The following is a 24,857-nucleotide window of genomic DNA, read 5'->3' as shown; positions in this document are numbered from 1 at the left end:
ACCATCCCAACTTCAGTAAATCTCCCACCGCAGGTTTCACTACTGCCTTCCTCCACCTTGTAAGTGTTAAGTCCTGGTCTGTGCACACAGTGGTTCCTAAATTGTTCCAAGATGGTCCAACTAGAAATGGCTTTAGATAAATACATTACAACACCTTAGTAATGACAGTGGATCCCAAAGTTAAAAAAAATGAAAGAATTTTGATAGGGCAGGTGACATATATCAGTATATACTGATACGATATACATGGATATCAATAGGATATTAATTCAGAATCACTTTTAGTGCAGAACATTGTCAGCATTTAGGTGTGTCACAAAGTTGGGTGAAGATGATTTTTAGTTGTTATTTCTGTTTAGTGGCTTTGTTATATTACTAACACTCTATTGGAAACTTTAATTTCAACTACCAGCATATAATCTCTCTCAGTTTCACTTTATGCTACACCTCAGTTCCAAACTCGTGGCTTGCAGGCACCTGAAACATGAGGAGCTGACAACTCCCAGGTGCCACACCATGCATTTTAACTTTATATTTGGACATTTCAGGCTTTTTGTGAAGCACTGGGAAAGCATGGCGCAGTCACCTGGAACAGTTCCCTTCAAGGCAGAACAGCTCCTGTGCAATACGGCATTTCTGCCTTCACTGCATGGGCAGGAGACATTTCCTTGCCTTAGGCTTGAAACTGATAGTCCAGACTCATATCCACGTATTACTTTCATAGAATCACAGAATGACTTGGGTTGGAAGCAACCTTAAAAGATCATCGAGTTCCAACCCCCCTGCCATGGGCAGGGACACCTCCCACTACAGCAGGTTGCCCAAAGCTCCATCCAGCCTGGCCTTGAACACTTCCAGGGATGGGGCATCCACAACTTCTCTGGGCAACGTGTTCCAGTGTCTCACCACCCTCACAGGAAAGAATTTCTTCCTAATATCTAATCTAAATCTCCCCTCTTTTGGTTTAAAACTGCTACCCCTTGTCCTGTCACCACAGGCCTTCATATAAAGTCTCTCTCTCTTTCTTATAAGCCCCCTTTAAGTACTGGAAGGGGCTGTAAGGTCTCTCTGGAGGCTGGTCTTCTCCAGGCTGAACAAGCCCAACTCTCTCAGCCTGTCTTCACAGCAGAGGTACTCCAGCCCTCTGATTGTCTTCATTGCCCTCCGCTGAACCTGTTCCAACAGGTCCACGTCTTTCCTGGGCTGAGGGCTCCAGAGCTGGCACACAGTACTCCAGGTGGGGTCTCACCAGAGCAGAGCAAAGGGGAGATTCGCCTCCCTTGACCTGCTGGCCACGCTGCTTTTGATGCAGCCCAGGATATGGTTGGCTTTGGGGGTCTGCGAGCACACATTGTTGGTTATGTCCAGCTTTTCATCCACCAGTACCCCCAAGTCCTTCTCCGCAGGGCTGCTCTCAATCCCTTCATCCCCCAGCCTGTATTGATGCTGGTGATTACCTTGACCCAGGTGCAGGATCTTGCATGCTATTATGTATATATATATATATATATGCATGCTATAAAAGACAACCATATGATACAAGAGCTCTAAACCTTAACTATGACAGGCAGTTATCAGAAAACTGCTCAGTTCCAGCTTTCTACCACGGGCAGCAGGAAGGGAAAGAACTAAGCAATTCTGAGGCCGTAACACCCATGCTTTCCTGTTGGGGTACATCACAGCATTCAAGGTATTCAGGCTGCCCAGGGAGGTTGTGGAGTCCCCTTCTCTGGAGATTTTCAAGACCCGCCTGGATGCAGTCCTGAGTAACATGCTCTGACAAGCTCTGGGTGGTCCTGCTTTAGCAGGGGAGTTGGACTAGATGATCTCTGTGGTCCCTTCCAACTCTAAAAATTCAGTGAAATTCAGTGAAAGGTACAAGGTTAGAAAAACCTTCTCATGCCAACTTCAGATATGGGTAACACATATCAGCCCTGCAATGGTTTCACCTAGACACTGTACTATACAACAAAAATACTTATGGCGGATGTATAATACTCTACCAGTGCAGATGCATTTGTGTTGGGTCCTGGCTTGGCGTGTAGTGCAAAATTTTCAGTGAAGCACTGCAGATACCGAACTGACAATGATTAAATCCCAGCCAAAACCAATAACTGCAAACAAAGGCGGCAACAGCTTAGCAGAAGCATCAGCATGGATCATAAAGAGAAACCCCAGGGATTGCATGATAATTGTCTACAAAGTTCACTTAAGAAATGTGTTTCATTGAAAAGCACAAAGCAACTTGCAAATTTAAAACTGAATGCAGACTCAAAAGGAAGGAATACTTTCAAGATTTGCACATCACTAGCACTGACATTTAAGTCACATTCTGTTGATAAAAACCCCATTTCAAAGAGAAACCATCTTGTTCTCTCACAATCGTGTTGGTCTTGCAACGGTAACAGAATTAAAATAGCAGCATATATTTCTCTTAAGGCCATAAGCAGATGTGTCTGTATTTAAATGCAGGCATGAAAAATATAAAGAATTTTAAAACCATAGTTTCCACGGAATTGTTAAATTTCTGTATGCACATGAATGTATGTGAGAAGTGTTTTAGGCAGTGTCCTTTGTATTCATTTCTGCTTCTTTCAAGCTGTGGAAAGTAACTCTGTAGAAGAGCTTTTGTGAAAAATATTGCTGAAAATTATTTGCACTTGATTTGAAATGTAAATAAAACCCCCAGGGTTTTAAAGTTTCCTCGCTGTATTTGCAACTCAAGTATAATTTGTTGGTCTCTGACACTGGCAATCTCATTTTCTCTATCCAGATAAGTCAAGGGAGGAAAAAGTGAGTTTAAGTATTCTAGATGACTGAAATTCAAAGGATTTTACATAATATCTCTCAAAAAAAGTAACTTACTATTCTTTCTCATTTTATGGTGTTCATTTGAATTCAACTCCCAAGCCATTTTAAAAATGTCCCAGACACATGCATTAGCAGGTGGCTGCACAATATACTCTCTTTTGGAAAATATTTCAGCATCATGTCTGAGTACTAGCTGATGGTTGCAGTGCTTCAGTGTCTTGTGTGAATATCTGAGGTATTTAGAGAATGAAAGATTCACCCATAAAATGTAACTCTGTGATTAATTTCTAAAATTGGGATCTTTTCCACTGAGAGAGGAGCATGGGAGATACCTCTGTCTGCTTCTCCCATGGTGTAGCTGGCCCCGTGGCACTCTAGGAGCTAAGCTCCTGCTGGAATTTTTCCATGTCTTGAGGAATTAAACCCCCCATTGATCACAGAGAACCCCAGTCTGAGAAGCACTGAAGCCCTAGAGACAGACACTCCCTCAAAAAAAGAATCAGAAACAGAGGATGGATGGTTTGTCAACTAAGAACTTGTTTGAAATTAGTGACATCCCAAGTAACAAGTGCTATTTGGATGGCCCTTCAGGCCGTTATTTTAGTGTCTTCTTGCAGTGTTAAGAATTTCAAGAATATTTTAATAAGCCAGGTTATGGATACGTCACCAACAGAGCTTGCTACCTGGCAATTCTAATCTTCGATTTTGCAGAAGGATAACTTCTAGTACTCAGTGATATCATACAATTTTTGGAGCTCCTTGGCAGCAGAGTAACTGTTGGACGATACTAGTCGACTGATCTCTCACAAATTGCAAATACCACCAGTAGCATGTGAACAAAGTTGCTTAAAAATAGAAGATGTGCTGTGGTGCTGACATTCTACATATCGTGTAAATTTGAGCTCGTCAGCCGGGTAGTTGCCAAAGCAGTTTTGCAGAACCCAGAACACCGGCAGTACTCAGCATGACTACAGCATCTGGCACGGTGGCTAGGAAGAGATCCGTGAGCTTCAGTGAGCTCTGCTCTGCAGCAGAGAAAGAGAAGATTTACATCCAGACTCTGACACCAATGAAGAAATGGCTTTTGCATACCAGCTAGCAATCCCACCTTCCTTGACAGGATCAAGCATGATGGTAAACAAAAAGAACAGAGGGTGAGTAAGCCTAGTAAACACAGGATAAGGATCTTGAAAGGATGAAAGACCTGGGTCTGTTCAGCCTGGAGAAGACTGAGAGGGGATCTCATCAATGGTTATAAATATCTAAAGGGTGGGTATCAAGAGGATGGGGCCAGATTCTTCTCAGAGATGCTCAGAGACAGGACGAGGGGCAACAGGCACAAACTGGAACACAGGAAATTCCACCTCAAAAAAATGAGGTGAGGAAAAACTTCTTTACTTTGAGGGTGACAAAGCACTGGAAACGGTTGCCCAGAGAGGTTGGGGAGTCTCATTCTCTGGAGATATTCAAAACCTGCTGAGATGCATTCCTCTCCAACCTGCTCTAGGTAAATCTGCTTTGGCAGGGGGGCTGGACTAGATCACCTCTGACGCTCCCTTCCAACCCTGACCATTCTGTGGTAAGTCACGACAGTTAAAACTTAGCTGTCTTTCAGTGATTTTAATCAATTATAGTGCAACTTTCATACTACAGATGGAAAATAAGATGAAAAGAAGGAATTGGTGCTGCCCTGAGAACAGGAAAGGATGTCCCTAAGTATTGAACAAGTCCATCACTGAAACGTGGAAAGCACCTTAGCAGAAGAGACATCTCTTATTGTAGCCCTGGTAGCAATAAGGTAAGAAGACCTCCAGCACTGTACGACGCCAAAGACTTTGGTTTCAAAAGAAGGAATCTATGCCACTGACATTTAGGTTTACTGGAAATACAAGTACCCAGAACTTCTGGTGCTGAGCACTGGTACTGAATAAGGCTTTTTTCAGCCTGAAGAAGCTGGCTACGACTGGAGCCTGAACATATTCCAGGGTGACTATTTTTAGCCTCGCCCCTTTCAGCAGATTAAAAGGAAATGGATGCTTTTTGGCTAATTACCACAAAGGCAAACTAGATATGTTCTTAAATGCAACGCCTCTGACAGCAGGGGAAAAGGAGCAGTGCAACCTCACCTCAATCATTCCATGATTCTGTGCCTGTCACCTGGAAATGATGATATTTAAGAGATAGAAAGAAGATAAATTTGATGCCACATTGTAGCAAAGCCATTTTAAGGTAAAACAAAAGGAAAATGCGAAGTCAGCCAACAAGGAAGCCTACCTTTTTCATCTTCTGTCTGCAGGCATTTGCAAAAGGAAGGAAACTGACATCTGACGATCAGATCAACCCTCTCTCCCAAAATTAAGAAAGCATCAGTTTTCCATAACTAATATGATTCATACACTAGAAAGTATATTTAAAAAAAAAAAGAAAAGAATGTTTCTTGCCTCTTTTTTTTCTTTTTTTCCCTGCTCCTCATAAATTAGCCCAATACACTTGGCTACCAGAAGCTGAAGACAACAATAGGAAAAAAGATATGGTAAACCTGCAGCTGGATGCAGAAGGTTAAGAGAAACACGATAAAATATCTGCTGCATTATGAAGAGTAGGTTATTCCTTATTTATTAGCATCACTATAATGGCTGGAAGCAGTGACCGAAATTAGGTCCTTTTCATATCACTGAACAAAAAAGCACGGCAATATAAAAGACCTATTAAAATCCAGTCTCAGAACAGCACTTGTAAGAACAGTAAAAGACGACAGACAAAATGGAAAGGGCGAAAGACAGAGAAAAGAGCCTAAGATCACAAAGAAAGACGTAGAACACCAACAAAAGCAACTCTCCCAACCTCTGAAAGAACTACTCCTCTGGGCTGCTGACCTCATCTCACATTAACCTTATTTTTCTTACTTGCTCCTCTCCATTATTCTATTCACAAAATGTGAAAAATGGACAAAAAATGGACAAAGGAACTTAAGGACTAGTGTGCTTGCTGCTTTGCAGTCCAATTGTTCACACGTAGAATGGTATTTGCTTGATTTGTAAAAACCGGTGGGTGTCCAGAAACACAAGGGAAACATAAAATACATCTCTCAACAGTACAGCTTAACCCTTATGAGCATGATTATTAGATAATTTTCTACAAATTGCACATCATTCTCCAGGAAAAAATGCAATTGGAAATATTTTAGCACGTGGAAAAAGAAATAAATTTGTACTTAATGATCTGTTACTCAAAACATCCTAGGGAATGCATCTTTGTATTTTGCTGAATTTTACTTCAAGAGAAAGAAATTGATCTTCAGTACTTGAAAAAATCAAGGTTGCATTGACTGACAGGCAGATGCAATCTCAGCTTTGCATAAAAATGGCCTCCCACTTCAAGCAAACTCAAGAGCATTTGTGCATCATGTCAGCTTTTGTGAAAATTGCACAAATGTATTCACATGTATTTATTTTGAAGGGGAATTCATAGCCAACTAAGCATACCTACAAGAATATATATGAAGTGGCATGCTGGTCAAATTATTCATTTTCTTTTGTTAGTAGGGAGTATTTGGGGAAAAAAAAAACTGGTATAATGCTCATTTTCAGCAATATACTGAACTGTCAGTCAGTCAATACTCTTCACAGTATTTTAGAGACGATGAGCAACTCGTCTGCACTAATTAAATTCACTTGCTTGGCATAGACCAACAAGTGCCAGGACTCCGTCTAGTGGCCTCTGTAAGATGGTTGTAAAGAAATGCGACTTTTCAGATGTGGAAGTTCATTTATTATTCTAGAACGTTTTTCAAGTCATTTCTCCTAAAAGCCTATCATGCGTGTTTCTCTCAGTTTCTAAGGACTTTCATCACACTCTCTGTAGAAAACTCTTAAAAGGAAAAAGGAAGAAGATATACAAAATTCTTGCAGCCTTGTTACAAGCTGCCACATTGGCAACTACTCTTTTCACTAGCAGTACTTCAAGATGTATTTTTAAGTTACTTAGGAGAATTACAGGGATTACCAGCCTCACTGCAGTGTTAAATGTCAGCTCTTCTAAGCTTTCTGTAATCCTAGGACTCCATTTATTTATTTATTTTTACTTTTTTATTGGTTTTATTTGGTGTACAGTTTGGGAGAGTTCAGTCATTCAGATTATGAGTTGTTGAATCAAAAGTGTCCCAAAATCCAATTCAAAAGGCGACCAGCATTTCACCGGCACATCTGAGAATGTAACAAGGGCTCTGATTTTATCCCGGTTTTTGCCTGCCATCCATTACTACTGTTGGGGAAGCATCATCAAACACTGCATTCAACAACCACCTGAGATGCACATGCCTTCATGTGCCTCCTAAACCTCCTCTGAGACCTGCGAGCCTGGTGCCCAGCCACCCTGTTGCAAAAGACCTTGGCAGTCCTGGAGACTTTGTTTTAGCTACTCAGCTTGACAACGTCAGTTTGAATCAGAGCCTCGCAGAAGCGAGATTAATGACCCAGAGATGATGGTTTTTTTCTTCTCAACTTTTCCTCAAAAAGAAATACAGTTTGAGATGTGTTAAAATTATTTTTTGGGGAAAACAAAACATAAAATAAATGTTTTCTGTGAGGAAATTGAGAAAGAGAAGTAAAAAGAAATGTAAAAGAAGGACTGAGAAAAAAATGGGAAATTCTCTTTGTGGTCAGAGGGAAGAATGGAACAAATGTGAAAACCAGTGCAAGGATGGAAACAGGTAATTTGGCAGGGAGAATATGAGATGGGGGTGCATGTCAGCCCCAGCTTTTTGTCTCTTTCATGCACAGCAAAAGCCCGCCAGAGTATCAAAATCTTATTCTCATCTACTGTCAAGTCACTTGGAGCCTGAGGGGATCCTGAATGTTTGGGGGACTCCTCTCTCCCTGTGTCCTGTCCTTCCCAGTGCAGACTAGCCTCTTGGAGGACCTCTCTCTGTGGGGAGTCATTAACCCCAAGGAGATTAAGCACTTGGGACCTTGGAATGAAGGTAATGGAAATAATGATTTTTAAGCCTCTGAAAGACAAAATTAAGGGACAGATAAAACCTCCTCCTTACGGTGGAAAACTGGCTATAGTGAGATGAAGGCCTCAAGTTACGCCAGGGGAGGTTCAGGCTGGATATTAGGAAACATTTTTTCACTGAAAGGGTTATCAGGCATTGGAATGGGCTGCCCAGGGAGGTGGTTGAGGCACCATCCCTGGAGGTGTTCAAAAGACGGGTTGATGTAGTGCTGGGAGGGATGGTTTAGTGATGGTGATGCTTCTTGTTTGTTGTGCGGGTGTCTATTTTTGTCAGTTAGGTTGACGGTTGGACAAGCTGATCTTTAAGGTCCCTTCCAACCTAGAAGATTCTGTGATTCTGTGAATTTTTCACAGAAAGAGTGGTCGGGCATTGGAACAGGCTGCCCAGGGAGGTAGTTGAGTCACCATCCCTGGATGTGTTTAAGGGACGTTTAGATGGGGTACTGAGGGATATGGTGTAGGGGAGGACTATGTAGAGTAGGGTAGATGGTTGGACTCGATGATCCCAAGGGTCTCTTCCAACCTGAATGATTCTATGATTCTATGAAGAAAATAATGTAGTTTGAGTGGGACCGGCTGGCATGGATGAAGAGCTCACCTAGTAGGGCAGCCTGGCAGAAGGAAAAGGCCACCTACCTAAGGTGACATGCATGGCAGGGGCACAAGAATGGTGCAAACATAGTGTGTACCATACAATGAGGCTTGCGTGTAAGCCCATCTGGGACACACATCCTCTGCTACTACAATTCACATGCCACCATCTTCTTACGTCCTACAGGCTTGATGGGGGCAAGGAGGGAACTATCAACCAGAAAGAATAACGTAGGTACAGAATCTTCTGTGACAACCACACAGTAAAAGTGTCCACAGTTGGGTACAGAGTCTGCCTGGCTTTTCTCACCACGCAGTCCAAATATTTCTAAGTGAGACCATGAGATCCACTCCCACAAGACAGAAATTAGAACAGGTGCTTGGAAACCACATATTATTTTCCAGCTACCCGCAACAGCATCGCCAGCAGTAACTGCAAATGTATAACTAATCATTAAGGCATTACAAAGAACAAATACATTGTTAATTAAAATTTTCTAGGAAATTCAATAGCATGAAGCTTTAGTAGTGCAGAATAGCAGGTGTTTCACAGTATTTGTTCCCCTTCTAGAACTTGAATTTCAGGAAAATGAAAATAAATAAATCTACCAACAACAAAGCTTCCAAAATGGAAAATACCAAGGTCACACAAGCTTTGTTTTACTGTTCTGACTAGTTATCCCTAGTCACACATTTGTACCTTGTATTCAAAGTATTCAACATCAGCCATCTACACCTTTCCCATAATCAAATCAAAGGTTGCTCCTGGGGAAAAAAACCCCTTCCTTCCATCTGCTGCATTTGACAATGCTTTCACCCTTATGTGTCACCAAATTGTGTGCTTTCATTAACCCCCCCTTAAACCCACGTCACACAAATCTCCCACCTACAGAGCAGCATGGATATCAAATGCCACACACTCATCAGCCAGCTTCCTTGACCGAGATACAGAGGGCAAAACAGAGGGGATCCATATATGCATTTAATACCAGGGAGGTATATAATCCCTTTTGGTCACTGACAACTCTCAGAAAACCAATGATTACAGCTCATTGGAGCGTGCAGCTTAACTTCATTTTCTGGATCATAGAATCATAGAATGGTGAGACTTGGAAGGGACCTTAAAGATCATCTAGTTCCAACCCCCCTGCCATGGACAGGGACACCTCCCACTAGAGCAGGTTGCTCAAAGCCCCATCCAGCCTGGCCTTGAACACCTCCAGGGATGGGGAAGTTTGAAGTAAATGCATTTATCTTTTAATCTTATTTCCTTCCCGGCTCAATTTACTATTGTAGCACTTAAAGCCTACACAACAGACTTGCTGTTTTATCAATATTATCAATTCCACCTTTGGAGAGTCTCTCTCATGTAAAGCACAATAGTAAATAGACAAGTGAATAAAAATGGTTTAATATAACACAGTTCTATAACTTATGTGGTTTATCTTCATTGCTGTCACTTTTTTTAAGCACAAATACAGACTGCAGCATGTTGAGGGTGGGAGAGAGTAAAGGGAGAGTTAGATCCTACTACTCAAATACCAGAGACGGTATTTGGACATAAACCAATTTCTTCTGAGGCTGTGACTGCTATATCTGCTAAATCTCATGCTGATTACCACCAGATAAGATGTCTCCTTTTTTTAAAATTTTTTGGTAAAAGGCAAAAATTCTTTAACAACATGGAAAGTTAGAAACTAGGCATGCACAGCCTGACAATTTTTCTACAGGAAAGAAAACACAAAGGTACCATCAGTTTTCAGCTGCCACTGCTTCCAAACATAAAACCTGCCTTCATGTTTTTATCTCTGTTGCTCCTATAGGAATTGAACATGACAAAATCAAAGACCAGGAGAGGCTGCATGGATGCAGATGTGACAGAAAGTAGAATGCTGAAAAATTCAAAGTTTGGGTAGTATGTCTTTAAAGCTATCAGTTTTGTTTTGGTCTCCTGCTGTGGCCTTACCAGAAGAAGTTTATCTGATCAACTAATAGAAGACTGTGTACAAAATTCAAAAAAAGCACTTGGATCAGGCAACCTGTGATTAAAACCATTATGAAGCAAATACATCCCACAGATTATGTTTGTATATATTTAAAATCACCAGATTGAAATGAGTCCTTTTCTAGTAACATTACATTTGCTTCATACTCCATTTCATGCTGATGACAAAAATCATGACAGCAATCACAGAACACAGTCTGAAATGAAGTAGTTCACTGTACATGAGCAAACTTATGGTACTGATTTGCCAACAGCTAGAACATAAAGTCTCGGAATTAAATGAACACAACAGGGAAATACTGGAGCAGTTTAGATGACAGCAGAGGTTAATAAAATATAAGATACTGTAAATGTAGGATATGATACATAGAAAACAGTTCAAGACTTGGGGGAAAACATGACCTTGCCTTTTCTGCATTTCTTTTGATGATTCTAAAACTAGTCATGAACGAGTCTCTTCCTGAAATTTCCTGCTTTGCATTTCTCTATTTACAATAAACTCACAATATAAAAGGGTGATTTAATTAAAACCCACATGCTTAAAATATATAAATATCTATTTAATATAATGCAAAATTCATTTCCAAATCTGATTTATTGCTAGAGAACATCATCAAGTTAATTACCCATATGATATGTGAATCACATGGTAAATTCTAGATGTATCCAATTAAATTTTCAGAAGTCACTAAATGATTCAGTTATATGTACGCCTTGTGCTTTCCATGCCACTCCTGACATTTTCAGCCATTGCCTTTTCTGGCAAGCATTTAGGTTTAGGTGTAGCAGTTCTCCCTGAACTCTTTCTTATTTTGGGCATTTTAAATATCTTTTCAGAGGTCCTCTTCATCTAGCGTGGCATAGTATTAAGTGGAATTAAATTTGGACAATCCACACAGAAACCTATACTCAAGAAGCGTGTCCTGACCAGACCAATGTAATCCTTTAAGTCTGAGGAAATTCAACTTTAATCACATCTAAGTAGTCAGACGTTCATACATTCAGGTATGAAGAGGCACAATGTGTGCTCTAGTGAGAGCTTTGCACACGATGGAACACAGAAGTCTACAACATCCCACCAGACAACACCAGAGGGAAGTACAAGGGTAGGGAAGGTACATTCGTTCCCTACAATAAATCCACCCCAAAAGCAAGAACAGTTTTGATCCTGTATAAATCCTACATAAAACCATGGTGATACTGAAGTCATCCGTCCCTAGTAAGGCAATAATAAAAGCATCAAAGTCAGATATCGCATATCCAGATAGACAGAGCACTCCTACCTTTTCAGTTTCATATAATTTTCACTAGCTGCAGGTCTGCATTCAGCACGTTGCACCACTATTCCTTCCAAGGAAAGTTTATCTAGAACGAAAAAAAACAAAGCAAAACCTGGATATTAAAATAAGATTCACCAACAAGGTCAACATTTGAATTATTTTTCACTAATTCAGCATTTATTAAATATAATGTGATTGTAAGTTCTAAAATCTCTGCTATTTAGACATCAAAGGAAAAAGCAGGAAAAACATGCTTGTACAGCTGATATCCCCTAGACTTCCTTATTTTGCTTTCAGATGGTTCACATATTAAGAACTAATCACAAAGACCAAATATTAAATAAGTGATGGTAACTGTCTGATCCTCCTTTCCTAGATTGTTGCACTTACCTTACCTAGTAACTATTTTCTAGAAATTTGCATTGCATACAGTCAGTGACCATGAAAAAAAAAAAAATCTTCAAAGAGAACCTGATCATCAAAGTATTCAAAATTAGTGGAAGATAAAATGAGAGCTGATTTTATTCCTATCCTCAGAAAAAGAGTAACTTACTTTCATCTTATTAGAATAATAAAAAAAAAAATGTTCGCTAAAGGAACATAATGCAATAAAGTAATAATACTACATAGGCTAACAGTTGGGGAAAAGGCATAAAAACTTGCAGTTAGTAATCTGGGAGATCGCATACCAAGTTTTAGTTAATACTGCTCTCTGTACATTCATCTCTGTAACAGAGTCACTTTGTAATTCCATGTGAACACCTTTTTGCCTGAAGTGATGACAACTAACAGAGCAGTGCAATAGAACCAGCCTACTCTGTAACAGTTCAAAAGCCTAAAAATGAAAAGCAACTGGATGTAGAAAGGAAGAGAGAAGTGGTGGTGGGAAAACACCTGCTTCTCTGCTATGAAATTCTAGCGCAATGTGGGTATGTGTGGAAACTCAGAGTCATAGAATGGTTTGGGTTGGAAGGGACCCTAAAGATCATCGAGTTCCAACCCCCCTGCCATGGGCAGGGACACCTCCCACTAGAGCAGGTTGCTCAAAGCCCCATATAGCCTGGCCTCCAGGGACCATCTCCTTTGGGCATCGCCAGTGCAGTATCTATAAAACATACACCTCTGGACACAGCCTTGCATAACAAGGAAGGACGAGTTTCTTAGCTTGAACGGCTTGATTAGCTCTTGCTATTTAAAACATCCTTCCAGCAGAGAGCCTTGTCTTGCTTTGGTGTAGGGTACTACACTGTCACCGTCACCTTCAACTGGCAATGTCACAGAAGAGAACAGAAACACTTGGAAGTATTGATGCCAAGTAACACAAGGCACTCTTGAGATCCCTCTAACTTTTCCATTGCCTTATAGATTGAAATATTATTATATCTGGAAATCTAAGTCTGCTCTTCCTGAATAATGCAGAGAGCAATTACTTTGACACCATGTATTTTAAAATGTTTTAATCTAAAATTTCTTGGTTTGATTTAAAGTAAATCCTTGAAAGGAATAAGAATGCCATACTTTTCCAGGTAGTTTTGAATGAAACAAACAAAATTTGTATTAGAACACTTCTGGTTTTACAGATTCCTAAGGTTTATGGTCAGGAGAGACAACCTGGCAACTTTGCCTGACCTCCTGTGTATCACAGACAGATAAATTTTATCCTATTTTTCTGTACAGAACCTAGTCATTTATTTGTGGCTAAAGTGGTATTAATATTACTGCTTAATTTCTAATATGAATTTGCCTTCAGCTTCTAGCAGTTGGTTCTTCTTATGACTTTCTACACTATGCTAAGGAGTCTTATAGTACCTGGTGTTTTCTCCCTTTGAAAGTACTCATACATTGTAATCAAGTCACATCTCAATCAGCTTTTCAATAAACAAAGTCATTCAAGTTCATGCATTATCTCACCACAAGGCATTGATGCCACACTTGAAGCAGTTTTGGGTCTCTTATCTGCACCTTGTTCAATCTTGAAATGATGTTGTTAAGAATACGGAGACTAGAAAATAGACACAATACTATTGTACTGGTCTTAAAAAACCATACGTGGAGGTAAAATAACAGATACAGGAGCTGGAATATTTCTCACTTCACTTCAACCATCTCAAGGTCATTCAGCAGAATCTCTGAATTCAGCTGAGAGAGGGGGGAAGGGAGACTCAGAAAAAAACTGCTCCCATCTCTGAGGATTCAATGATCTACCCTGCACTAGTGGGGGTTTTGGGTTTTTTTTGTGGGGTTGTGTGTGCCTGCGTCTCATGACTGTGTTTCATATTTAGATGGCCTAAAATTGGGTTAGGATCAATTTGTCTGTGAAAATCAAGCTCTGGGGGTTGATGGAGCTGACTGGCTATTACACCACTAAGATATCTATTTTGAGTCTTTTCTAAGCTTCACATTTTACCCACGTGCTCTGCATTCCCTGCTCCTAGGTGTATAATTGCCTCTGGCTTGGTTAAAATGCATTGTCTTTAACCAGACTCTGTGAATTAAGTGATCCTGGTCACACCATGACAGTCCTGTCATAGTTATTCACTGTCTGACCAGCATTTGTGTCAATCATGACACAATTTATTAGCAGTGATTCTCACTTACTACTGTCCCTCTCGCTAACCCTGAAGGAAGCCCTTCAAACTACAACCTGAGTGCCTTCCTACTGATAATTACTTTCTGATAACTGTCAGCCAGTTTTTAATCTTGTTCTGTGCTTGCTTTTTTTTTTTTCATTTGACATAAATCAGAATATCACAAGATTCTAAATTATGTGCAATACAAAACGCGAAGCAGGCTGCAAACATGCTGTTACTTTATCCAACTCACAATCTCCAAACTAAATTAAAAAAGTTAGGTTTGTTTGACCAGAAAACCTTTATATAGAGCCATGTTTGCCAGCGTTCATTTTATTTCTGATTTTTTCTACCTTAAGAATTCCATGGCAATTTTTCCACTAGTTTCTATGGTACAGGTTCAAGGCCAACTAGTCTATACTCACCTGAGCCATCCAGCCCAGCTGTCAGAAGACTAACATGCCACTATCAATCTCTCAGCACCTCACACAAGTTTCAAATATGACTTAAGTTTTAAGAATCACAGAATCACAGAATCTTAGTGGTTGGAAGGGACCTCCGAGATCATCAAGTCCAACCACATAATAAAAAAAACCCAAAAAAACCCAAAAAAAATCCCAACAAAAAACCACACACAACCACAAAACCAACAAACCCCAAAACACCACCCACCAACTAAACCCCCCACACAACACCCCACCACAAATCAATAATCTTGGGCACTAGAGCATGCCCTGAAGAGCCATGGCTACACGTTTCTTAAATACCTCCAGGGATGGTGACTCCACCACCTCCCTGGGCAGGCTGTTCCAGTGCCTGACCACTCTCTCAGTAAAGTTATTCTTCCTAATATCTAATCTGAATCTCCCTTGCCGCAGCTTCAGACCCTTTCCTCTGGTCCTGTCATTATTCCCTTGGGAGAAGAGGCCAACCCCCGCCTCTCTACAGTCTCCTTTCAGGTAGTTGTAGAGGGCAATGAGGTCTCCCCTCAGCCTCCTCTTCTCCAAACTAAACGTGCCCAGTTCCCTCAGCCTCTCCTCATATGACTTGTTCTCCAGACTCCTCACCAGGTTGGTGGCTCTCCTCTGGACACGCTCCAGCAGCTCAATGTCCTTCCTGTAGTGAGGGGCCCAGAACTGAACACAGTACTCTAGGTGAGGCCTCACCTGTGCCGAGTACAGAGGCATGATGACTTCCCTACTCCTGCTGGCCACACTATTCCTGATACAGGCCAGGATGCCATTGGCCCTCTTGGCCACCTGGGCACACTGCTGGCTCATGTTCAGCCGGCTGTCCACCAACACCCCCAGGTCCTTTTCTGCCGGGCAGCTTTCCAGACACTCTGCCCCCAGCCTGTAGCGCTGCCTGGGGTTGTTGTGACCGAAATGCAGGACTTGGCACTTGGCCTTATTAAACCTCATGAGGGTCAGTGAAAGAGACAGCTCCCACACACCAATGAACCTGCCAATTAAACATGCTTATCCTTGATAAGAGTAATATCTCATCTTTGATGTCTTGGCTAATACCCTCTTATAATTACCACTGATTTGGATTTGGCTTTTAATGTTCCAGTTGCTTCACAGTACAAGGCAGACTCCAAGAACACCACCTTGCAGCTAAGCTACTGTGCTGTCAAAGCTCATCCACTGTCCAAAAGCCAAGGTTTATGTCCCTCTTTCCCTGGACCCTCTTGGGGATTTTAACACACCCAGAAGAGTCTAGCAGAATAGATCTGCAAAGATGCACGCAAACTTCTTGGATGCAAGTTGGGGAACACAGTTTTTACTCCCTTCACAGCCTCATTCGCCAAACTCAAGTTCAGAGACTTGAGTCTGTCTTCACTTGTAGGACCAGAGCTGCAATAAAAAGACATCTAAAGGGCTCACCCTGACCTCCCTTCCTAAATGCCCTGGTGCCAATTCATAAAGGAATTTCAACTGTTGCTTCTTTCAGTGAGATGACAAGGAGATATACTGCATGGGGAGACATTGATTCCAGCTTCAAATACTGCTGACAATCACCATCAAATGTGATCCACAGAATGTGGATAAAAGGCTTAAGACAACCCTAATAAACAGGCACTGAGGAAATTTACTGAAATTGTGCAGAAGATGGTCTGATAGGGTTTGGGCTTTGGTGGTTTATTTTGAGTGAGAGATAGACTGGCTTGGAGATTTTCATGTCCTAGTTTTCTAGTCTGACTGCACCCAGCTCCAATTTCCAGCCGCTGGGTCTTGTTAGACCATTGACTGCTAAGTTGAAGAGCCTGCTATCAAAGCATTTCTGCCCGTCCAAGCACTTATGTACTCTCCACATTTATCAAGCCTAATAAAAATAAATCATGTTTTCTTGAATCTTCCATTAGGCCTATTTTTCAGCTTCTTAATCATTCTTATTGAACCAAGAAAGTTCAGTTCACGAATGCCTCTCCTGAGACACTGTCTCTCACAGCCAGGTTTGACAGCACGTGGGACAGGACCTGGAGTTTGCCAGCTCCTGCCCTTCGCGAGCGGTACCTGGGAAGGAGATGAAGACCTGCCTCAAGACGCATGATTCTCAGGAAAAAGGACATAGAATCATAGAATCATTGAGGTTGGAAGAGACCCTTGGGATCATCGAGTCCAACCATCTACCCTACTCTACAAAGTCCTCCCCTACACCATATCCCTCAGTACCCCATCTAAACGTCCCTTAAACACATCCAGGGATGGTGACTCAACCACCTCCCTGGGCAGCCTGTTCCAATGCCCTATCACTCTTTCAGTGAAAAATTCCTTCCTAATGTTCAATCTAAACCTACCCTGTTGGAGCTTGAAGCCATTCCCTCTCGTTCTATTGTGATGAGGTCTCCCCTTAGCCTCCTCTTCCTCATGCTAAACAGCCCCAGCTCCTTCAGCCGCTCTTCATATGATTTGTCTTCTAGGCCCTTCACTAGTTTCGTCGCCCTCCTCTGCACTCGCTCCAGCACCTCGATATCTCTCTTGTATTGAGGTGCCCAAAACTGGACACAATACTCAAGGTGTGGCCTCACCAGTGCCGAGTACAGGGGCATAATCACCTCCCTATGACATGATACGGCCACCTGTGCCTCCAGCTCCTCAGCAGGTAGAAGTTGGGCTGTTGCTTCCCAGTGTCCAAGCTGGAAGCCCTGGTAGTTCCCACTGCCCACTTATAGCACCGTGCAGCTTTCCAGGCTATTGGATGTGGTGGCTGGACAAAGAGCAGCCCCCTCCTACACTAGACCTCAGCTCTGCTCTTCCAGACCAGAGGCATTTTGTGGCACCTCTCTTCCAGTAAAAGGGCAACCTGGAAGGTGGTGCCCTTCTCAGACCACCCTTCCCTGGCAGCCGTGCAGCTAGACAGGAGGATCACTCAGCCTTTGCTTGGCACTCCCTAATTTAGGCATCCAAAGACACACACTACATTTGTTTTGCTGACCACCGTGCAGAACGATGACCTCATGTTTAGTTGTCAATGATGCATTATACGCAGGAAAGAGCCTCTGCCCTAACCCTCCCACAAACATACGTACTGCAAGCCCCATCTACAGCGTATAAACTTCATATTTGGCCATAGTAAAATGTTATCATAACCAACTATCCAAATGATTCTGCATCAGCAATGTATCTCCCTATTGACTACATTCTCAGTCTGTATCCTTTCCAAACTTCACATTAACTATCCCTTGAGCACCGACTAAAATAAATAGGACCACGAATCAAATCACAGTAATATTTTAGTCATAATTCTCTGCTTAACATTTGTCAGTTTGAAACCTGCAGTTAATTTTTGTACAGGTAAATGAAAGGGAAACCAATACAGTGTATATCTTAATCCAAGATGATGAATGGGACATCCTCAAAGATTGAACAGAAAAAAGCATTGCTTCCTTTGCTGAACAAACTGTAATCAAAAAAAAAAGGGGGGGGGGGGGCAGGGAGGTTATTTTTTTCACTTTCTCTTTAGTTTCTCTTCCCTGCCTCGTTTTTGAAGTAGAAAGGTTTTTCGGGGATGGAAGGGGGGACACAGCTGACGGGGATTTGCTGAGGGTGACCTTCTCAGGCCGATCTGACCTCCTCGGTGACCAGCAAAGCTGGGAACTGCTTTATCTTGATTTCCATGACATTTTGACATTCCAAGTGCTGACCAGTTCCCTTGTCTGGGTCACCCCAGGGCCTACCAGCCCCAGGGGTTTGGAAGAGCAGTCACAGGACAAAGGCAGGAACCCATGGCTGAGCAGTTGAGGCTCCTCAAATGAGCATTTGCACCACAAGGAGGAGTTTGCTGATGGTTTACAGCCAAAGAAGCCAAAAAAAAAAAAAAAAAAAAGGGGGGGGGGGGGGAAGGGAATTTTGGCACAATCCTTTTTCCCTCCACCTACATTGAACAGCGTTATATTACTCTCCTAAATTTTTAACTGATTGACTTCCGAGTCAGATGTTTATGGGGTTTTGTACAGTCCCTTTTAAGCTTTTAAATACCTGGGCTACCCAATTCACCTTTCAGATACTGGCACAGCATTTGCTTTTTCACTCCTGTAGAACTGCAGTGCTCAAAAATTATCACCAGTAACTGTTGACAGAGTTTCTTAGACAGCTCTTTTAAAACTCTTGAATGCAAATTGTTCAGACTTGCTGATTTGAAAACCTTCAATTTTAATTAGTGTGTAGATCTTGTCTTCAATAGCTGTTAATCAACATCCCGGAGCTATTATTGGAATGAGATTGTCTATGCTACCAACACTGTGAGATAGTAGCTATTGAATGGTTTAATTGTCCAACAACCTGGCCAATTTTCTGTGTTATGATATTAAGTGACTAGCAAATTGCCTCAATAACCCAAACAGATTTCATTAGCATGGCTTCCTAATACACTTCAAAAATTCACTCTCTCTTATAGCTGAAATTTATCTTTATATCATTTTGTACTGTAATAAATAAAAGTAGCTGTTTTCCATAACCCGGGTCATTTTAACTGACAGACTCTCAGTGAAGCTGGTGCTGTTCAGACACGTGAGTCAGCTGAACCACTGGTAAAGCACCAACTTTCCTGTTGGTGTGCTCCAGTCCTGAATCCTCAGCTCCATGATGTGCTCCAGCTTCCAGACCAGGACGTTCAGAAGAATGATAGAAGCTGAGGAGGAGTGAAGTTATTTTGCAAAAGCAAACATGTAGGACAGAATGAGGGGCAGATACCTCTTCCCCTCCTCCTTGGATTTGTTTTCTTGTGTCATTGATAAACACCAATACTGCATTTTCATTGTCTTCCCATGTCTTCATTCCTCCCTTGAATGGCCAATCCCACCAAACAGGTGACACTAACAATTTGTGAAGCAGCAGCCACTTCAGGATTGCTAGCTACCAACACCAACAGCAAGTAGGATGCTTCAGCTGTGCAGGGCAGAAACCGAGGCAGTTCACTCGTGGCATGGGAAAGCGAACAGCAGCAACTTGCTCTGTCTTGATCCCAGTGGGAAGGAAGAAGAACCAGGACACACCGGGAACGTCTCAGCTATTATGTGTCTGGTGCACAACAGAGCACAAGAGCTATCCAAGGCTCTAGACTTGAGTGCAAGAAATATTTGTATACCTTAACCAAAATGAACTTTTGGACGATCTTCCAGAAGGTGGACAAAAAGGCAGAGAAAAGGAAATCCAGTTCTTCTAGCTACACCTTCAAAAAACACTGAGCTATAGGAGACCACTAAAATACTTCCTACCTCACTAAAACTATACGGCACTGCAATACCATATGTTATCACCAAGTGCACACGATGTACAAGGGCTCTTTTAAAAAGTTGTCTTGCAGTACGGCCCAGAAAGTGGAAAATTTTCACAGAGATGTGCCAGCCTCCAATTTTGTGTTACGGATGACTGTCAGCTGCAGCGAAGTAAAGTTACATGGGTTTGTGGTGATGAAAATTTTACAGCAGCTCTACATTTTTTCAAGTCTCAAAGGTTTAAATGTAAATATTCATGATGTTCACAGAGTATATTTTCCACATCAAATCGATTTTGAATATTTTATCATACAAACCACTAAAATGATTTTGCATGATCTTTCAAAGAATACTTACTCTTTCACAAAAGTGGAAAATTCCAACTACAAGTGTTAGAATATTGAGAAGATGATGAGCATGAAAAACTAAGTGAGCAGATAACTTACTAACTGTTCTGTAACTGCTGTCTCTTAAAATGTAGTTTAGCTGTCCATGAAAAATTTGCTATCTTTTACAAATCCCATCTCTCTTTGGAAATCCCTGCTTACTTGTGTCAGGACATTCCCAACTCAGCTTCAAAGAATTTCAAGATCACTGTGTTAAGATGAAAGCACCACAGAAATCATTCTCTTAGGGTTTAAGAGCCCACTAAAATGGCTCAACACTGTAGCTATGCACAATCTAAGCACATTAACTGAATTTTCCATCACTTGACAATAAATTAAATTTGAACAGAAGACTTATGATGGCAAAAAAACCCTCATCACCATTCTTAAAACTATTTGGTTCTTTCATTTTCTCAATTATTAATTCAACAATTGTGAAATGAGTTAATTTTGAAAAAAGTCTAAATGTCTAAAAGTGAGAAAATGATTGAAATCTCCTTGACTGAATCAAAGGCATCAAAGAGTTAAAATTAAAACCATGACTAATTCCTGATAAATCAAATCTAATGAATAATATCTGCTTAATATATCACATACAGCAGCAGAAAAAATTAGCGTATCAGTGCTAGGGATACCCTGGCAAGGAGAATAGCAAGTAAAATGAAGTGCATTAATTTCTACTAGATGCAGTTATCAACTAATAAAATATTATAGTGATGACTCTACAGTATTGATAAACAGCCTTAGAGACAGTGGGAGCAGTAAGAATAAAATATTTAGACACAGAGCAGCACAATTTACAGAAGAATAGTCTGACTCTTCCCTGCTGATCAGGCAAAGCAGGATATATCTACCTGTAAAGTGAAAAACACATCTTGACAAAGATGGGACCTCCTCTCCAGCCCAAGGTAAGTGCTCGCTCCCACCCGTGCTGGGGAATGCACGTTGCAGCACACAGAGATGCGCGGAGACCTTCCCCCCTTTCCTGCTCTGAGCTGCAAACGTTTAAAGGGGAAACCTTTCTCCAAGAGGCAAGGGAGAGTGAGCCTCAAAGCACAGATTCATGCAGAGAAGACAGCCATTTGATTCAAGCGTGCTCTGCCGATGTTGCCCCCCTCCCCGTACCCCAGTGTTGCTAAGCTATAGTTCTGTGATGTTCAAAGCTATCTGTAGGCACACTAACCCTTTGTTCCGCAGGGCAGCTGAGTTGTTTCTATCGAGAAAGAACAAACTGATCCTAGACAGCCTCGCTGATTTAAAGAAAACATCACTGAGTAAATCTCTCTAAAACAGTTTTTATCTACGGCACAGAGAAAAGCAAAAAGCAAAACCTAATGAGGCTGCAGTTCTTGTGTTGGTGCGGCTACTCCCATCAACTCCAAATGGAAGCTTTAACCACACACTTAAAACAGTCAGACCAACAAGTCCTCAGCATCACTTCCAGAGTATCCTCTGTGAAAACATCTTAACCACTGTGCACGTGTCTGAGAAATGAGGAATATGTATGTGCATGCACTCCAGAGACGACACCCACTTCGTACAGACCTGTCCTTTCAGTGCTGTCCTGCTGTATGCACCAGGTACTGTACCTGCTACCAAACAAATGTGGAAAGATGCTTTGTGAAAATTAAAATCCTTGAAACACAGAGGAAGCTATCTGTTTAACACCATAAGCACTAAACACGATTTTGCCATCTGATATTACAAATACATCTTAAAATTATTAAAAATAAGGTGCCGTTCGTAATAGCAGGATGTGATGTGAATCACCCCCCAAACTGTGTAAACTTCTTAGACTTAAAGGAAAGAGAGAGACGAACAGTTGTTCTACCCTTCTTCCCTTATACAGTTAAATGCAAATTCTCCTTCACAGTCATATTCTTGATATCTCCCTGCATACACAGCTGATACGCCACCTACTGCAAACCCGAGCTGACAGTCGGAGCAATGCTAGCAGCATTTCCATTCCAACATCGTGACGGAGCTGAATAAAGGTGCTTTTTTAAAAAAAAAATCTCTTTGCAAGCTGACAAGAACAAAGCAAGATAGCTGGCTTTTTGTCCTAGCTTCAATAATGGAGAGAAAAATAAACAGAAGAGAAAAGGAATGCGAAGAAAAACAGAGCAACTCCGAAGGCTCTGAGCAAGACAAGGACTATAAAACGTCTCTGATTACTCTGAACGTTGGTGGCTATCTATATATCACACAAAAACAGACACTAACCAAGTATCCAGACTCTTTTCTTGAAGGGATCATAAACGGAAAAATAATGTGCCCGTTCGATGCAGACGGTCATTACTTCATCGACAGAGATGGACTCCTTTTCAGACACATCCTCAACTTCCTACGAAATGGAGAACTTCTTCTACCAGAAGGGTTTCGAGAAAATCAACTTTTGGCACAAGAAGCAGATTTTTTCCAGCTGAAGGTACTCTCGGATGCAGTGAAATCAAGGTGGGAGAAGGAACAGCTAGCATCTCGAGAGACTACTTTCCTGGAAATAACTGACAGCCACGACCGTTCACAAGGACTTAGAATCTTTTGTAATGCTCCTGAATTCATTGCAAAAATAAAATCCAGAATTGTACTGGTGTCCAAAAGCAGGCTGGACGGATTTCCGGAGGAGTTTTCTGTATCTTCAAATATTATTCAATTCAAGTACTTCATAAAGTCTGAAAATGGTACCCGACTGGTGCTGAAGGAGGACAACACCTTTGTCTGCACCCTGGAAACTCTTAAGTTTGAGGCTATAATGATGGCTTTAAAATGTGGATTTAGACTGCTGACCAGTCTGGATTGCTCTAAAGGGTCAATTGTTCACAGTGATGCACTTCATTTTATCAAGTAATCACAGAGGCAAAGGAACTGAGCACGCAGCCAGAAAAGCTCCTTGACCTGCAGCCTCCTGGCATCACAAATACTGTATCGAACCAGCCTCGTACCACGGAGAGCTCGGCTGCTAATCAATTGATGTGAGCTAATGGTATGTAAATCTCATAATGATATCCGTCTCTGACTGACTTAAGCTGAATGAAAATCTGATGCCTGAATTTAATAAAAATGATCTGCTCAACATTGTAAACACAGATCGAATGCTTTGTGCTATTTGTAATACATGTTTTCTCCATGCTGCCTTTCACCCAGAGAGTCTAGCTGGATTTTTGTGTACTTGTATGACTAACGTGCACACACCCAACTGCCCTGCTGAACAGCAGTGAGAGTATTTTCATATAATAAGCAGGCTTAAAATATGTTTTGCTTATAACAAATTCAGAATGGATTTTAACCGGAATAAATGATTTTGAATGTTCATTAGTGTTTATGCTAATCTATTGTACTGAATTTGCAAAAAAAAACCCAAAACCAAGGTTGCAAGAGGGTTTGAAATTAATCAACTTGATTTTGAAGTTAAATGATTTCTTAACTCACTTAAAACCAAATTTACAGCTGTGTTACTACATTAATAACAATTGCCAAAAACATGTAAACCAACAAAATAATGTTGAGGGGGTTAAGTTCTGTTAATGGGAAATAAGTTGAATCTGCACAGAATGTTAAAGTTTCTAATTATATATACATATCAAATGGCTAATAAAAATGTTTGACATAAAGTTTCATGTAACAGGTTTCCAGCAATGATATCCTACCATGCCAAAGTCACTATTTCCAACTAATCATTTGTGCTCATAAGGACAGGCAATTAACAGAGCCCTTGCTTTGCACAATGGCTTACTAAAAGCAACTAGTACTATTAGTTTTGAATAGACCACCTGCTGGCATTTAAAATGCATCACTCTAAGTAATGCAACAAATACCTTCTTTCTCCTCATCTCCACTATTTATCAAATCTTTTCATTTTAAACAAAGTTTTAATGGCTTCTATGGAACAGCTGTAACTAATTTGACCACAAGCATTACTAACCAGTCACTCCGCAGAAGCAGAGTGAAAAATCATCACAAAAGGCAAAAAGAAGCTGCACTAACTCTAAGTTTAAGCTTTGTCCATCACTGAACCCAGCCATCATTCACAGCTCAAACAAACCCAAAATTCAAGTAAAATGCTATTAAAGAAAGAAAAACCAAACAAGTATTTTCTCAACTTTCCTAAAACATCAATGCTGTACAGAAAAAAAATAATACAAAGAATGTCAACAAAATGCAGTACAATTCATATTAAAAGTGACAACTGAGGAAAACAGTTAACCCAAGCCAGGCTGAGAATAGTTCTCTTTCAGATTTTAGTGGGAAGAAATCCACCCTTAAGAGCACTGGAAAGTACTTTTGAGGCATACAAGCTGTAGAACCGTTCATGTATCCCAAACTCTGAGTTCGTCCAAAACATTAACTATCTACAAACAAAAGATACACAGTAAAATACAATTCTTTTTACGCTTCTTTTACACTCCTAGGCAATCCCAGCTAGAACTGCATCACTGTGTCTTATCCTCCTTCCTTTTCCCTCCCCCCAGTTATTGTCAA

At 41.1% G+C, this 24,857-nt stretch overlaps 2 protein-coding genes across 2 annotated transcripts in view; one reads left to right on the top strand and one right to left on the bottom strand.

Moving 5' to 3' along the window:
• GTF2F2 (general transcription factor IIF subunit 2) overlaps positions 1 to 24,857 on the bottom strand; it is a 96,155-nt gene that overhangs the window by 40,201 nt on the left and 31,097 nt on the right. Inside the window, exon 6 of the mRNA XM_014966198.1 lies at positions 11,707 to 11,788. Coding sequence (XP_014821684.1) covers positions 11,707 to 11,788 — 82 coding nt within the window. The remainder of the gene's footprint in view (positions 1 to 11,706; positions 11,789 to 24,857) is intronic.
• KCTD4 (potassium channel tetramerization domain containing 4) lies at positions 21,999 to 24,000 on the top strand. Its single transcript, XM_014966199.1, has one exon. It carries the CDS (start codon positions 22,453 to 22,455, stop codon positions 23,224 to 23,226), a length of 774 nt encoding a protein of 257 aa, XP_014821685.1. The 5' UTR covers positions 21,999 to 22,452; the 3' UTR covers positions 23,227 to 24,000.

The sequence above is a fragment of the Calidris pugnax genome, unplaced genomic scaffold (assembly GCF_001431845.1).
Source record: "Calidris pugnax isolate Ruff unplaced genomic scaffold, ASM143184v1 scaffold20, whole genome shotgun sequence".
Lineage (NCBI taxonomy): Eukaryota > Metazoa > Chordata > Aves > Charadriiformes > Scolopacidae > Calidris > Calidris pugnax.
This window is presented reverse-complemented; position numbering and strand designations above follow the sequence as displayed.

Excerpts from the sequence above, each read along its gene's own strand:
- KCTD4 (XM_014966199.1), top strand. The coding sequence starts at position 22,453 with ATGGAGAGAAAAATAAACAGAAGAGAAAAGGAATGCGAAGAAAAACAG.